Source organism: Ananas comosus, linkage group 20 (genome assembly GCF_001540865.1).
Source record: "Ananas comosus cultivar F153 linkage group 20, ASM154086v1, whole genome shotgun sequence".
NCBI lineage: Eukaryota > Viridiplantae > Streptophyta > Magnoliopsida > Poales > Bromeliaceae > Ananas > Ananas comosus.
In genome coordinates this window covers 7538277-7553952 of record NC_033640.1, presented here as the reverse complement: position 1 = coordinate 7553952, position 15676 = coordinate 7538277, and the positions used below count along the sequence as shown (strand labels likewise).

At 33.6% G+C, this 15676-nt stretch overlaps 2 protein-coding genes across 2 annotated transcripts; both read left to right on the top strand.

Annotated features, from left to right (window-relative positions):
- On the top strand, positions 3102–4387 carry LOC109726060 (probable glycosyltransferase At5g20260). The gene is made up of 2 exons (XM_020255490.1): positions 3102–3456; positions 3719–4387. Exons 1-2 carry the CDS (start codon positions 3115–3117, stop codon positions 4385–4387), a joined length of 1011 nt encoding a protein of 336 aa, XP_020111079.1. The 5' UTR covers positions 3102–3114.
- Positions 7689–15448, top strand: LOC109725975 (probable glycosyltransferase At5g25310). Its single transcript, XM_020255387.1, has 5 exons — positions 7689–8086; positions 8817–9037; positions 12914–13277; positions 14495–14851; positions 15094–15448. Exons 1-5 carry the CDS (start codon positions 7826–7828, stop codon positions 15406–15408), a joined length of 1518 nt encoding a protein of 505 aa, XP_020110976.1. The 5' UTR covers positions 7689–7825; the 3' UTR covers positions 15409–15448.

Here is a 15676-nt window from a genome sequence, read left to right as displayed (position 1 = left end):
AGCACGGCATCCGTTTCGTTTATTTCATTTAGAAATAAACTTAGCTGAAAATGTGAATCAACTAGGATTCGAACTTGCGTCTCAAATACCAACCACCAAACCCTTTGTCACTTGCTCTAGGGACGGTCGGTAGTATTCAAAACATGTTGGATTGCGCAATTACTTATGTTTTTTTTTCTTTTTTTTTTTTTTATGGGCATATATGTAGGTGAAGGCGAAGGTAGGGGTGATCGAGGAGGGGCTGGCGCGGGCGAGGGCGGCGGTGCTGCGGGCGGTGGCGTCGCGCAACTTCTCGTCGAGCAAGCAGGAGGATTTCATCCCCAGGGGGGCCGTCTACCGCAATGCATATGCATTTCATCAGTTAAGATCATCCCTTCACTTGTAAACTCCAAGCTTGTTACTTGGTGTCGTTTTTTTTTTTTCTTCTAAAAAGTATACAACTTATCTGAACTATAAATCATTTTGTGTCGGCTGTCTGACTTTTCCAAGTTTTAACTTTACTATCTAATCTGTTAACATATTTGATTTGAGTCAATCAACAATACACTGACCGTCAAATTTAAAGCTAATTACTTACTTCAATGATTTATATCTAGCTGTGAAAATTGCATGAAGTATATTAACGGATTCATTATTTGAAGTCAAAGTGCCGTCCATAGACTGAAATCAAAAAAATTGAAAGGTCGGATTATAAAATCAAAAATTTGAAATGCTAGGTCGCCAACTCATCATGTTCAATAGTACAAATAAGTCCGTATATTTTTTTCTTTATTTTTTTAATATAATTTCTACATAAAAATTATAGAAATGGACAGTAGATTACTTGCAATTCTTACATTTGAAATAGTTGTTTAGCAATAAAAATATAAAAACTTGAAAACAACTTTTATTTGCTTCTAAAATTCTTTTAAAAATTAAAGTTATCATTTATCCTTCTTTTGGTATATCAAATTACATAGATTTTTTTTTTTTTAAAAAAGAGAAAGGTAGCAACTGACAAGCTTTCTGCTTCGTTCGTTTCTCAGGAAGTTTGATAGAAATGTGAAGCAAAAGGTTAGCTTTGAACTTGAAATATCGAGTACCGATCATTAATTTCTTAGCCAACTACACAAATATGAATATGATTGAAATACATAGAATTGGTTTTTGAAAAATATACTTTTTCTGAGTTATCGTATTCAAATATATTTAAATTTAAAAATGTATTCAACTTTCTCCTATTAATTTTAAAATTTACTTCATTGCTCAACCTTACATTTTGTTGGAATTATAAAAAATTTCAAAACATTTTGTCAAAGATTTTTACTAGTTTTTGTGAAATACTTGTAGATATTTCGTCAAATAGCAATATAGTACTCTATCATATTACAAAATATTCAATAAAAAAGTCAAAAAATTACTGTTAAACCCAGATTAGGTCATAGTAGAAAAATTAGTATTTGTAAATTTTAGATGCGCTTTCAAAATGCAACATATTTAATTCGGATAACATTCGTAGATTATTAACCAAAAAAAAAAAAAAAAAACAGTAAATTAACAATGTACACCCTGGGAGCTCTAATTCCCAAATTTTACAGAGTTAGAATTTTAGTTTTTCTAAAAATATTGTTTGTTATAAAAAGTCCCTTACACTTTAATCCAATTCTCAATTATATACCCTCTGCATTAAAAATTACATTAATTACCCGCCTATACTTTATCATGATCTCAAATAGATCAAAAAAATTAAAAAATTGATAAATTAGACTATAAAATTTTACTAAAAAGAGGTGGTTATATCACATTACTCAACATCTCAACAAAAAATATATAAAAAATTAAATAAAGGGGATCTCCTATTTTGTTAATACTATTAAAATTAATAACATATATCATTCTGTTGCATTATGTATAGATGACTATATCTGTAAATTTATTTTTATAAAATTTTATAGTTGAGTTCAATAATTATCTTAAATAACTGGATCTATTTGAGATAATAAAAAAAATGTAGGGGATAATTGATGTAATTTCTTATATAAAAGTAGACGAGCGCTAAATTGTAAGGGAGGTTTTTATAATTTGGCCATAAATTAAGCTAATAAAAATTTAAAACATTCCGAAAAATTTGGTGGGATTTTTTATACTATAAACACTATTATCCAATTCACAAAATTTTGAAGTCAACTATTGAGTCTTTGAGGGTATCTTATCCCTGGTGCTCACAAAAAATTTAATATATAATTATATAATTTTAAATTTATTTTATTTATAAATATAGAGCGCTTATTTTTTATGTCCATATTTTTAATTCAATCAAATATTCTAAACATGTTTAGTTGTTTATACAATATATTGGTTAAATAATATTACATATTTTTAGTAATTTGATGTATCATACTTAATAATTTAACAATAAATAAAAATTAAAATTATAAAATTTAAATTAATTTAATTAAATTAAATTTTAGAGAAAAGTATATTTTAGTATATATTTAAAAAATTCACAGGTTTCTCGAAAAAATGGGGATCCATGGGGATAGGGATGGGTAACCTTTCCGTCGTTGGGACGGATTTTAAGTCCTATGGGAATGGGGACGGGTAAGGGCTCCCATCCCTTGTGACACTCTTAGAATTTGAAATATTCTAGTATATAAAATAAATAGGTGTAAACCTCATAATCCGGTTACAGTATTTTAGACAGTGGTTAAATTCAAGAGATTAAGAGAGTTAAGCGTGATAGAATTAAAATAGTTCTAGAATATATGCTACAGTTAGAGTAATTCTAAGATGAGTGACTTTCTTGAAAAGTTGGGTGTCACATTCCTCCCGCACTCTATTGTCGTTTCTAAGAATACATCTACAGCCTAATAAACTTACAAATTTTATTATTAAAAAAGTAACTTTAAGTCATAGTTAATCCCTGTAAACAATTTTTATTTCTAAGTAAATTTAACTGAGTTCTTTTCATCTAAATTCTGTTAAATTCTATTTAGATTGTACTAAGGACATGAAGAGTGCTCACTCCTCTACGTACACTTGTAGCCCTTTGTACTGTTTCTTCGTTGTTAACTGCAACTATGCTCTTACATAGACATACATGTACTACTAAAACAACTCAGGAGCTACATAGAGATGGAGAAGAGGTTCAAGATCTGGACATACAAGGAAGGCGAGCCGCCGATCGTCCACGGCGGGCCCGGCGCTAACATCTACGCCATCGAAGGGCACTTCATCAGCGAGATGGAGGACCGGCTGAACCCCTTCGTCGCTCACCGACCTGAAGAGGCGGACGCCTTCTTCCTCCCCTTCAGTGTCGTCAACATCGTCGGATACGTGTACAGGCCGAACGTCGCCGACTACTGGGGCCCGCTGCGGCGCCTGATCGCCGACTATATTGACGTCGTTGCGGAGAAGTACCCTTACTGGAATAGGAGCCGCGGAGCTGACCATTTCATGGTTTCGTGTCATGACTGGGTATCTAGTAATTAAAAAAAGTTACTAGTGCTTTTTTGAATGACTTTATTTTGACGGTTTGCTGGTCTTGTTCAAAATTTTTATAAACGTACTGACTATTGATCGATTGAAAATTTTTCAACATGGATTTAATTTCTTGGTAAAGTAGCTTTGTACAGTAGTTGAAATGTAAAAAATTTTAAATTAGAGATTCTACTATTTTTAGATTTTGCACGCAAAAGTTGAACTAAATAGGCACTTCATTCAAAATTTTTATTTTCAGGCTCCGCACCTCTCGCACGCCAATCCGGAGCTCTACAAGAACTCGATCCGTGTGATCTGCAACGCGAACACCTCCGAGGGCTTCAAGCTCGGGACGGACGTGACGCTCCCCGAGGTGCACCTCCCCGACGGCCGCCTCTCCCGGCCCCCGCCCCGCGACCGCCGCGCGCCCGACGACCGCACGATCCTCGCGTTCTTCGCCGGCGGATCCCACGGCTACATCCGGGAGCTCCTCCTGCGCCACTGGCGGGAGAAAGACGAGGAGGTCGTCGTCTACGAGTACCTGCCGAAAGGCCGGAACTACGACGACTTCATGGCCAAGGCCAAGTTCTGCTTGTGCCCCAGCGGCTACGAAGTCGCGAGCCCGAGGATCGTGGAGTCAATATTCGCAGGGTGCGTCCCCGTGATCGTATCCGTGAACTACCCCCCTCCGTTCGCCGACGTCCTGGACTGGAGCAAGTTTTCGGTAGAGATACCGGTCGAGAGGATACCGGAGATCAAGAGCATACTGAAGGGGATCTCGGAGCGCAGGTATCGGATGCTGCAGAAGAGAGTGCTGCAGGTGCAGCGGCATTTCGTGCTGCATCGGCCGGCGAAGAGATACGATGTGTTCCACATGATTCTGCACTCTATATGGCTGAGGAGGTTGAATGTTAGGTTGCCCTACTGATCTGCATGCTTGGAGAATGTTTTACTAGGTTTAGTTGAAGTTTTGAGTGTGAAATAGTACTCAAATAAGTTAGTGAGTGAATGATTTTGTAGTGATGGTTCTCTCTACTTTCTTTAAATGCATGGTTGTGGATTGTACATTTGATTCCAAAGGCAAATTTTCCTTTTATAGGTGAATCTATCTGCTTTGTTGCACGTAGTTGTAACTATACTGTAGTAGTAATTGATTGCTAATCCAAATTCAGTTCTTAATTTGATGTATTTGAAATCTGTTGGTGTAAATATTCAAAAAATAGAGGTTAGCTACAAAATAATTTAAAAAAGTATCAACGAGTCGATCAAGTCGAGGCACGGATATCTCGCTCTCTTTAAGGAGATTCAAGTCCTCTGCGGTTGGCAAAGCCTTTGAACCGATGCAGCAAAGCATCGACTTGTCCCCTCCAGGATACAACGGCTCGACCCTCGTCGTGTGGCTTCACCAACTCTGCACAAGTAGATGAGCCCAAAGCTCCACCAAAAGAAACACCTTTCTTTAACCTTCTCTCTCTCAAGTAGAATAGAAATAGCTTTGTTGTCTTTGTTTTTTGTTCTGGTAAAGTGAAAAGAGAAGCCTCTTTATATAGGTTTCAAAAGTATAGGTTACAAAAGTATTAAATAGATAAAAGGTTAGTTTCACAATTTGGTGTGAGTATGCATAGGTTTCACGATGAATGCGAGATGTAACTTGCACCTTATTACGAATGTGAGGTTATCACAATTCGCATTGAATGCAAGTTAAGTGAATGCATCATCATGCAAGGGTTATAAAACTTAAAATTCACATTTAATAATAAAATGTAACAACANAGGTTACAAAAGTATTAAATAGCTAAAAGGTTTCACAATTTGGTGTGAGTATGCATAGGTTTCACGATGAATGCGAGATGTAACTTGCACCTCATTACGAATGTGAGGTTATCACAATTCGCATTGAATGCAAGTTAAGTGAATGCATCAATCTTCATGCAAGGGTTATAAAACTTAAAATTCACATTTAATAATAAAATGTAACAACAAAATCAATTGTTGTAGTTGCAATTGGACAAAAAGTCTACACGCAAATTGATCGCAGTTCTAAGTGCAGTAGTTGGAGAGAGCAATCTTAAACCAAAAATAAGCTTACCTTTCTAATAATTTTTTTAATAGAAAATTTTCTTTCTTTTTTTTTTTCTATATGAGGGTCAAGTTCACTATTTCATATGTAAAATGATAAAATTTTATAAATTTTCTTTTCCATCACATTAGACGAACAAATTATTTATAGTTATAGCCTTTTTAACTATATCCAATCAAATAGGATTTATATAATCATAATTACTATATGTTTACTATGCTAAAATGAATCAAGCAGGTTCCTAAGTGCATACTGGATTCTGAGGGTTGTGATACTTATAATCATGATTGAATGATTGTAGTGAAGGTCCCTTAATTACGGAAAAAAATCTAAAATACGCTAATTATATTGCTGACGTGGAATCTCCAATTAATGAGATTATTTCCTTAGGTTCTCTCATTCTATTATGGTTACTAAAAAAATATTTTTATTATACTTTTCTTTCAAAAAAATTATATATAATTGACTGATTATTGATGATGTAGTGTAAGTGTGATACAGTAGACTTTCTTCTTCTTTAAATGTATTAGATTTTAATCATCTATATAACGTGTTTCACTGGGCCAAAGATTGCATTGAGCCGTTTGGTTATATTTCTTTACAGTTATGGGTCGCAATTAATAGGTTTACAGTTATAGGCCCTGCTTTCAAAATTTTAAATTTAAAATTTAAAATGAAATTTTAAATTTAAAATTTAAAATGAAATTTTAAATTTATAATTTAACTATTAAAATTTAAATTTTAAAAATTTAAATTTAATTTTTTTTTCAATTTTAGATTTTAGATTTTAAATTCAAAATATCAAATGTTTAATTTTAGAATTTTAAATTTAGATTTCAAATTTAAATATCAAATTTTAAATTGTGATAAAAATTTTTAAATTTAAATTTTAAATTTAAAGATTTAAATTTTGAATTATTATATAATAGAATTTAATAAAAAAATTTTATTATTTGCAAACAGTAAAAAATTTTTACCGAACAGTTTTACAAAATTACTTTAGAAAAACTTTTTTTTTTATCTAAACTTAAGCGAACGCTTTACAGCTTTTAACCAAAATTAATTAATAAACCATTTGGTCTAAATTGTGGAAAAGTGATTTATGTAGAATTGATTTGCTTCGGAGAATTGATTTTGATTAAAAGTTGTAAAATGTTTGGTTGAGTTTCGATGGAAAGCGATTTTTCAGAAGTAATTTTATAAAGCTGTTTGGTAAAAATACTATGATGTTGACATATAATAAATTTTTTTATTAAATTCTATTTTAAAAAATTTATAATTGGATTTAAATAAAATTTTAAATATTAAATTTTAAATTTTAAGTTTTTAAATTTGCACAAAAATTTATATTTTGATATTTTAATTTAAAATATAAATTTTAAAATTTAAATTTACTAGAATTTCAAAATTTAAAATTTATCTTAAATTCAAAATTTTAATTTTAAAATTTAAAATCTAAATTCGAAATTTAATATCTAAATTTAAAATTTTAATTTTGAAAGTTAAATTTCGAAATTTAAAAATTCAAACATAAATTTAAATTTTAAAACTAAAATTTGAATCTAAAATCAAAATAAAAATTTGAAGTTCGAGTCCAAAATCAGAATCATATTTCAAGAAGCAGGTTTTGGCTGCTTCTGATTTTGCGTCTCAAAAATCAGAAAACTGATTCTACCATTCAGAATCAGATTTTGAAAACAAAGTTGCCGAACGATCTATTGAGCGAAAAATTAATTTTGGATCCAAAATCACTTTTTAGAAGCTAGGTGAATCACCCACAATTTTTCTAATTCAAAATCAATTACGAACTAACCACTTCTCCAACAGCGAGGCCAAACCCATAATGCTAGACTTCTTTTATTTATTAAAGCCAACAATAATTAATTGGATTGGTATGCGAAAACAGTAATCGGCTAATCCTCCGATAGCATTTCCGCAAATTCCGTCAACTCCGAGTCCACTTATGGAACTAAATAACAAAATTTTAAAATCAAAATCCAAAATCAAAATATTAAATTAATTAGAAATATATATACATATATATATATATATAATTAATTAAATGCCTTACTTCCTACTTCGCTTCTCCCTTACCTTTATTTGTTCTCATCAAACAACACACATTCCCTCTCTCTCTCTCTCAATCGAATCTCCTAATCCTTGCATGAAAGGAAAAGGGAAACACACACATTGACGTCGCATACTTATATATACAGTACACACACATACATACATACACATGTGTTATATTATATCCTTTGTATTTCTTATTAGAAGATAATTATTATGGCTTGTTACTGGAGCCGTGTGTTTCCGATATACCTGCTCCTCGTCATCGCCGCCGCCGCCGCTGCAGTCGTCGTCGTCGTCGTGCGCGTATTTTCGTGCTGCGGATCGCCGCCGCCGCCGCTGCCGCAGCCGTTTACGGTCGCGTTGGTGCCCTCCGACATCGTCCGCCGCCTTCGAACCCAGCAGTCGACGTCGCCCCTCCCCCGCCGCCCCGCCCTCGACCAACCCTACCGTGCCGTCCTCCCCGACGCTGCCACGGTACATGCTGCACCGATATTGATGCAGTGCCCCGCACTGTATTCGATACCGCGACGGTGTTCTTGTGCTTAATTTTGATCTAAGCAGTATTTTTGGTTCCTGAACTTTCACATATATTACATTTTATACTGATAGTAAGTACATTATTACGTACAAGTAGGCAAGTAAAAGTATATATATATATGTTTTTTTAAGTAAAATTGAAAATTGAACTAAGTAATAAAGTGGATTTTATGGGGAAAAAAAAAAGAAATTCTTTTACTTAGGAAGTAATGTGCAATTTGTGAAAGCTCAAACGCAAAAGTGCATGTGAAGGTACAGGACCAAAGATGTAATTTTAGAATAGTATAGGGACCATTCACATTGAAGTCTTTTGGGCTAAAATATATAATTGATGAGCAATCCTATAACTAAAATCCCTTTTTTTTTTTACTACCAAAACTCAAGAATTTGTAAAAATGTATGGAAACCACTTACCTTTAAACTTTTTTCCATCGAGATGCTCTTTAATTTTTTAGAATCAAATTATTCCAGTTATAATTTGATGTTCTGTCAATTAAATTTAATGAAATTATCAATCATTTAATTTATAATGATGATTAAAGAGTGGAGGGGCCATTTCAAAAACTGCTATAAATGAGGGGTCTCCATGCATTTTTTCACCTATAATTAATTAAATAATTATTGATGTGTATTAATTTGGTCACTACACTACATATTATGATTCTAGAAGAAGAAGAAGAATAATGAGAGTGCGAGGGAGAGGGGAAACGGTGACGGAAGCGGGGGAAACGATCTAGACGCAGTAGAGAGGGACCTGGCGAGGGCTCGCGGGGCGATACGGAGGGCCGTTTCCCGGAGGAGGGGAAACGCGTTCTCGGCGTTTCCCGCCCTTCACGGAGAACACGTGCCCCTACCAAACGTGTACCGAAACCCCGCCGCCTTTTTACAGTACGTCTCCTAATTACTAATTACTAATTTATTATTTCCTGTTCATTTTCAATTACTAATTTATTTATATAATTATTATTGCTTATTTATTAGGGCAAAATTTATGAAAGGCCAATGTACTATTCTAGTTTGGGAGTTTGATCCTTTTGTATACTTTTATTGCTTATTTGTTAGGCCTCATTGGGGTCGAAAATAAGGGTTTTCTTTTTGGATTAATTTCATACAGATTTCTGCAAATATAGTAAATGACAAATATATTACTATAAAATTCAATTTTCATATATTATTCCTGCAAAAATTCTGACGTTTTCAAATATATTTCTTTGGTTTGCCACCGTTAAAAAATCATTACAGAACTGTTTATTTTTTTAATTTTTCCATCATAAATATATCATTTCAAATATCATAACTGAATAATATAAAATAGATAAAAATATCAAAAACTAACCGGGGTTGAATATTTAATCTATGCTTAACTAAATTTTTCTAACGGATTCTAACGACATGGACATATTTAAAAACATCAGGACTTTTACGGGAACAATATATAAAAGTTGAACTTTATAGAAATATATTTGTCATTCACTATATTTGTATGGACTTGTATGAAATTAATCTTAATTATTATTACTTATTAGGGCAAATTTATGAAAGGCCATTCTACTATTCTAGAATGGCAATTGGATCCTTTTATATACTTTTTCTTGTATACCGTTTAAAACTTCAAGGACACCCATTTGTAAAAATTTCTTCAAGATATTTCCCTAATGTTTAGAGTTTACAAATAAAATTTAGGACTTAGATGGATATTTTCAAATAGGGCAATAAAGTTAAATTTTTTTGAATAGTAGTGAGAAATATATAAATAAAAAAAAAGATTTCATTCGCAGAATAAATATTATCATAACTGGTGCAGTAAATAAAAATAAGATTACTTTTATATTTGACTAATAAGTAAATTTACTATTACTATTATTATTATTATTATTATTATTATTATTATTATTGAGGATATTATTTTAAGGAATGAAGAATATAAAAAGGAATTATTAAGAAGGAAATAATAATAATAATATATATTAATAATGATTAAAAGGAAGGTGAAATGGATGTGAAAGGGAAGTTCTCAAGGGAAGCGTACACGTGTACTTTGAGATGATCAACAACAATAAATTTTTTTTAAAAAAAATGAGTGCCTCGCGTGCGCGGATTGCGCTTATGCTTGCCCTTCACGTCGAGTCGTAATCCGTTGGCCCTGCCACATGGAAAAGTACGCGTAGACCAGGTCCACCACGTCATCCCTGGACCATGAACTTGTTTGGTCAAATAAATATTTTACGTTTCTCAATTTCAACGCTTATATTTCAATTTTCACCATGAAAGATTAAATGTTTAATTAAATATATATACCATTGCTAAGTAATCAAATTGTATATTATTCTTTTAATTTTGTATATTTTGATACGGTCTATAGATAATAGATGATTCGGTGATTCACGGATGACGTGGCGAACTAGGTCCAGGCAAGGATTTATTCGAGGTGATTATTTTTGCCTCTTTGGATAATTATTGCTTGTGCCATAATTGGGTTGGCCACATACTAGCTTTATTATGATCACTTGGGAAGTAACCTATTCAAGGCTTTTTCTCTACCAATAGGAAAAAAAAAATCATCAACATATGAAAAATAAATAAATAAATATTAGAATACAAAACGATTCTACCGCTTTATCAGCGATGGAATGAATCCGAGTCAACTATAATTTTATGAGTCAAAAAAATTCAATGTATGGAACGGAGAGAAATATGTATCGTTCTTTCATCCGACAACCTAAAATACCACACTAAAAAGAAAAAAACTTACTCGTTTACATGTACAAGATGAAGAATGCATAATTTGATATTATTATTATTATTCTTATGTAAAGATAAAAAATGTACATAATTTATCTAAATTATTAACCATTTGAGTCGACAATTCAACCTCCCAAAATTTTGATTTTACTGTCTAACCCTTCAATATGTTTGATTTGAAATAGTCAATGGCACTTTCCACTTCAAATTTTAAACTAAATGCTTACTTTAATGAATTTATAGTTGCAGAGAATTGCATAAAGCATAACAACTAAACCTTATAAAGATAAATCACATATTCAAATTTTAAAATTAATGTATCGTCGACCGGCTTAAATCAAACAAATTGAAAGATCAAATAGTATATCAAAATTTTGAAAGATTTTTTAATAGTCAATTCAAAATGGAGTTTATATAGTTTAGATAAGTTATGTACATTTTTACCTTATGTAAAATATCTTTAATTAGAGAGAAATCTTTAAATAATAAGAAGTCATTAATTGCTGCATGCATCCTACTTAGTAAAGATGTTTAAAGTATCACAGGTGTAGTTAATAAGTCAGATTTATGTATTGTTGTTCTTTTTAAAACATTATAATTAAAATGTCTGTGACACTTGCTCATAATATTAAGTAGTGATGGTGATATTATTTTCCTGAGATTAAAGCCTAAATACTATTAGTTGGCAAAAGTAGGGCCTAGTGAGTACAAAAATTAATGCTACTGTTGTTGATGTAAGTGCTTGTAAACAATAAATTAATTGTTTGATTAATTAGTATCATAGGTGCTTTGAATGCCCTTATTAATTTGAGCATGAATTTATTGATAATTACTGCGGGATCAGACCCCTTTATCAATATGCTAGATAGTTTAAAAACAAAATAAAAAAGAACAAATTGCAAGTTTGCTCTTATATAAAAGTGATGTAGCATCTTAATTACTGATGCATCATCAATCACAATATTACTGTATTATTTCTATATTAATGATATATCAATATTTAATCAAATAAATTGGGTAATACTTTATTACAATAATTCTAAAAATTTGAGCCAGAAATTATAGAAAATTAAAATTTGAGAACCAAAGTGTCGCTGATATCATAGTTTGAGAACCAATATGCAATTTACCCAAATAAAAAATAGAGAAATGCTAATAAATTGTGAGTAGTCAATTAGAGTGGCTAATTGTGCCAAATTCCTAACTCAAATAAAAAATATTTATATCTGAGGTTTGTAAATCAAATAAAAAAAAGGTTGGTGGATTTATTTTGTTAAGAATATTAATTTTATAGTGGATACAAATTACAATTGCGGTGCGCGTATAATGCGAGAGATTCTCTACTGTAGCTAAAATTTTTGGATCCTATTTGAACATTTTTGTTAGATGTGACTCAAAATTGATAATCGACTTTAGTTCGGAATTTCGACTCGTCGATAGTTTCGCGGTGCGACCAATTAGAAAAATAAGTTGTGGAGGAAAAAATAATTATCTGTGGTGGGTAACAGAGGGATCGGATCAGATCCGAAACCAATTAAGAATTTTCCTCTTCTCGTTTTTTGCCCTAGAGGTGACAGATTGTGGTTGGTTGTACTCGAACATTGTATTCCTTTTTTTTTTATAGTGAAGTTCTCTCTTTCCTTACCTATGATTTTTTCCTACAAAAAATTTTTCATGTAAATTTGTATGTTCTCTTTTATTTCTACTTGTGATTTGATTATTTAGTATTCGCCATTTTCGTTTCCGTTTGTGCGAGTATTATAGCTTGTGCGAGTATTATAGCTTAGGTCATTAGTCTCCTATGTCCAGTTTCTGTTGGTTGGTTCACTTGTATTTCATCCTGTCTCATCCAACTCTCAGCTGGTTTTATTCAATTCTTTCAAGAGAACTCTCTCCTTAGTACATTTCCTAGTTACTTTTCTTTATTTACTTCATTCAGTAGAATTTATTTATTAAAGCCTAAAAGTATAATTTTAATGAATCTATTTGTCAATAATAATCGGTCTGAGAGTTGTGGTATAGGAGTTACGCAGAGATGGAGAATCGGTTCAAAGTTTTCGTGTATGAGGAGGGCGAGCCCCCGCTGGCGCACCACGGCCCTTGCAAGAACATCTACACGACCGAGGGTCGGTTCATCGAGACGCTGGAGTCGATGACGCAGCAGTCGGCAACCGGAGTCCGGACGTGGGACCCACGTCGAGCCCACGCCTTCTTCCTCCCCTTCAGCGTCACCGAGATGGTCCAGTTCATCTACCTCCCCCTCTCATACGACCACCGCCCGCTTCAGCGCTTCGTCGCGGACTACGTCGACGTCGTCGCCTCCAAGCACCCCTTCTGGAACCGCACCGGCGGCGCCGACCACTTCATGCTCTCCTGCCACGATTGGGTACGTATATAAATACTACAAGCTGTTGGCTATTTATTATTGGCTACAACGTGCAGGTTCCACTTGCTATTCTATAATAATAGGCCTAGAAGAATAGTGAGTTGAGTGGGATTGCGGTTCAAAAATAGACCTATCATTCAGATGTTTTAAGTAAGGTCAAAATTTATAACTGCTGTGTGGTTGAGCTCTTTAGTATAATTGGTGCGCTCTTTTTATTGGTAAAGTTAGTTAGCGCCTATGATCCACAGAAGCATAAATACAAACTTCACTGTAGCAAATTTTGAAATAGATACCTAAAATTCAAACAAAATTACTAAAATTTTTGCAAAGTTTTTTTTTTGTGTTATTCTACAGTAATTGAACATTTTATAAAATAATTAAATAGAGTAGATACTCTTAATAAATTTGCTTAAGGGTGACTAAAATGAAAAATAGTAAAAGAGTAGATATTAGTAATTTTAGTAGGGATAGAAAATGCTAGCGAATTTTTTTTTATTACCATTGTGTACCGGCTATTCATGAGCTCAATTTCTTCAAACTATAACGGCTGACATTATGGTTCTCAAACTTTAATATTTTATAATTTCTGGCTCAAATTTAATTTTTGAGTTGTTGTAATCAAGTTCCACAACCCAATTTAGGTGGCTAAATATTGACAATTGTTGATGCAAATCGAAGTGATGCGGAACTATTATAATTGAATTGTGTGACTTGAATGTAACAATTAGAAAATTCGAATAAAAAATTAGAATAAATTAAAGTTTAGAAATCAAAATATCACATTACTCATAGTTTGAGGACTGAAAGAGTAATTTACCCTTTCAGTTTTTTGTCCAAACAGTTTTGATCAATGTCATTTTTTTTTGGTAAAAACTTCAAAGTACAGTGTATGTCGTCTAGGTAGCATATATTCTTAGCATTGTTATAGTTGAAGATACAGTTAATACAATCTATTTTTATTCATATTAAACTTAATTTACCATTGAATTATAATTGTGTCAATCTAAGTTCTACTAAAGTTTAGGTTAGGTCAAACAATATGTTAAATTCAGTATCAAGTTAAAAAATATGAAGCAACTGTTATTTTTCGAGAAGTTCAAATTTTCAGATAACGTTGTTTTTAATATATATACTAAACATGGGCCGTGAATCTCTAAGTTCTACATCTCTTTGTCACAAGCCATATAACACCTTGATTTTTTGGTATAATTTTATAGGGCCCCCATGCTTCGAGAGGCCATCCGGAGCTCTACACCAACTCCATTCGGGCTCTCTGTAACGCCAACACCACGGAAGGCTTTCAGCCAGCAAAGGATGTCAGCATCCCAGAGATCAACCTCCTGACGGGCGACATCCCACACCAGCTCCTCTCCCCGCCTCCCGACCTCCCCGCCCGCCGCTTCCTCGCATTCTTCGCAGGCGGCCTCCACGGCCCCATCCGCCCTCTCCTCCTCCAACACTGGAAGGGCCGCGACCCCGACCGCCTCCCCGTCTACGAGTATCTCCCAAAGGGACTCGACTACTATCATTTTATGCTGCACTCGCGCTTCTGCCTCTGCCCCAGTGGTCACGAGGTACACTGCATTCGAATCCGTTTTCAGCGAATATAGTAATAAAAATTTAGCATCTGATGCGTATCCACATCCGCATTCGCATCTGAAAAAAAGATGGATACGAATATGGTTTCGTCAAATATCCGAACATATTCGACCGTTTTCACCCCTAACCACTATGCTAGCTATTTATGCTAAACGATAGTTACTATAAAAGTTTAAGCCGTTAGAGAACAGTGTTTTAATCATTTTATCTAAAACAGGTGGCGAGCCCGAGGATTGTCGAGGCGATCTATGCAGAGTGCGTGCCGGTGGTGATCTCCGAGGGGTACGCGCTGCCGTTCGCGGACGTGCTGCGGTGGGAGGCATTCTCGGTGTCGGTGGCGGTGGGCGACATCCCGCGGCTGAGGGAGGTGTTGGAGCAGATTCCGGCGGCGGAGGTGGAGAGTTTGAGGGAAGGGGTGAGGGCAGTGAAACGGCATTTCGTGTTCAACCACCCTCCAAAGAGGTTTGATGTGTTTAACATGATCTTGCATTCAGTTTGGCTCAGGAGACTCAATCTGAAGCTTGGACACTAGCTAATAGTGCATGCAATAGTACTACTACTACTACTACTATAGCCACAACTCTCTTTTTTTTTTTTACTTTCCTTTTTGGGTTTTATTTTTGATTTTTTTGGGGGAGATTGAATGTGAGGGGAAAGTAAACTAATTAAGATGCATGTTTACAGTTTACAAGCACCAGAGGATACAATGAAAAGAGTAATTAATTAATAGCTTTGAACAATCTTTTTTGGTTGATTTTGGTTAATTAATTAGTGAATATATATACACTTTGCATTAGTTG

Excerpts from the sequence above, each read along its gene's own strand:
- LOC109725975 (XM_020255387.1), top strand. The coding sequence starts at position 7,826 with ATGGCTTGTTACTGGAGCCGTGTGTTTCCGATATACCTGCTCCTCGTC. Across the intron at positions 8,087-8,816 it reads TCCTCCCCGACGCTGCCACG|AAGAAGAAGAAGAATAATGA; the intron begins GTACATGCTGCA and ends TTATGATTCTAG. Across the intron at positions 14,852-15,093 it reads TCTGCCCCAGTGGTCACGAG|GTGGCGAGCCCGAGGATTGT; the intron begins GTACACTGCATT and ends TATCTAAAACAG.
- LOC109726060 (XM_020255490.1), top strand. The coding sequence starts at position 3,115 with ATGGAGAAGAGGTTCAAGATCTGGACATACAAGGAAGGCGAGCCGCCG. Across the intron at positions 3,457-3,718 it reads TGGTTTCGTGTCATGACTGG|GCTCCGCACCTCTCGCACGC; the intron begins GTATCTAGTAAT and ends TTTTATTTTCAG.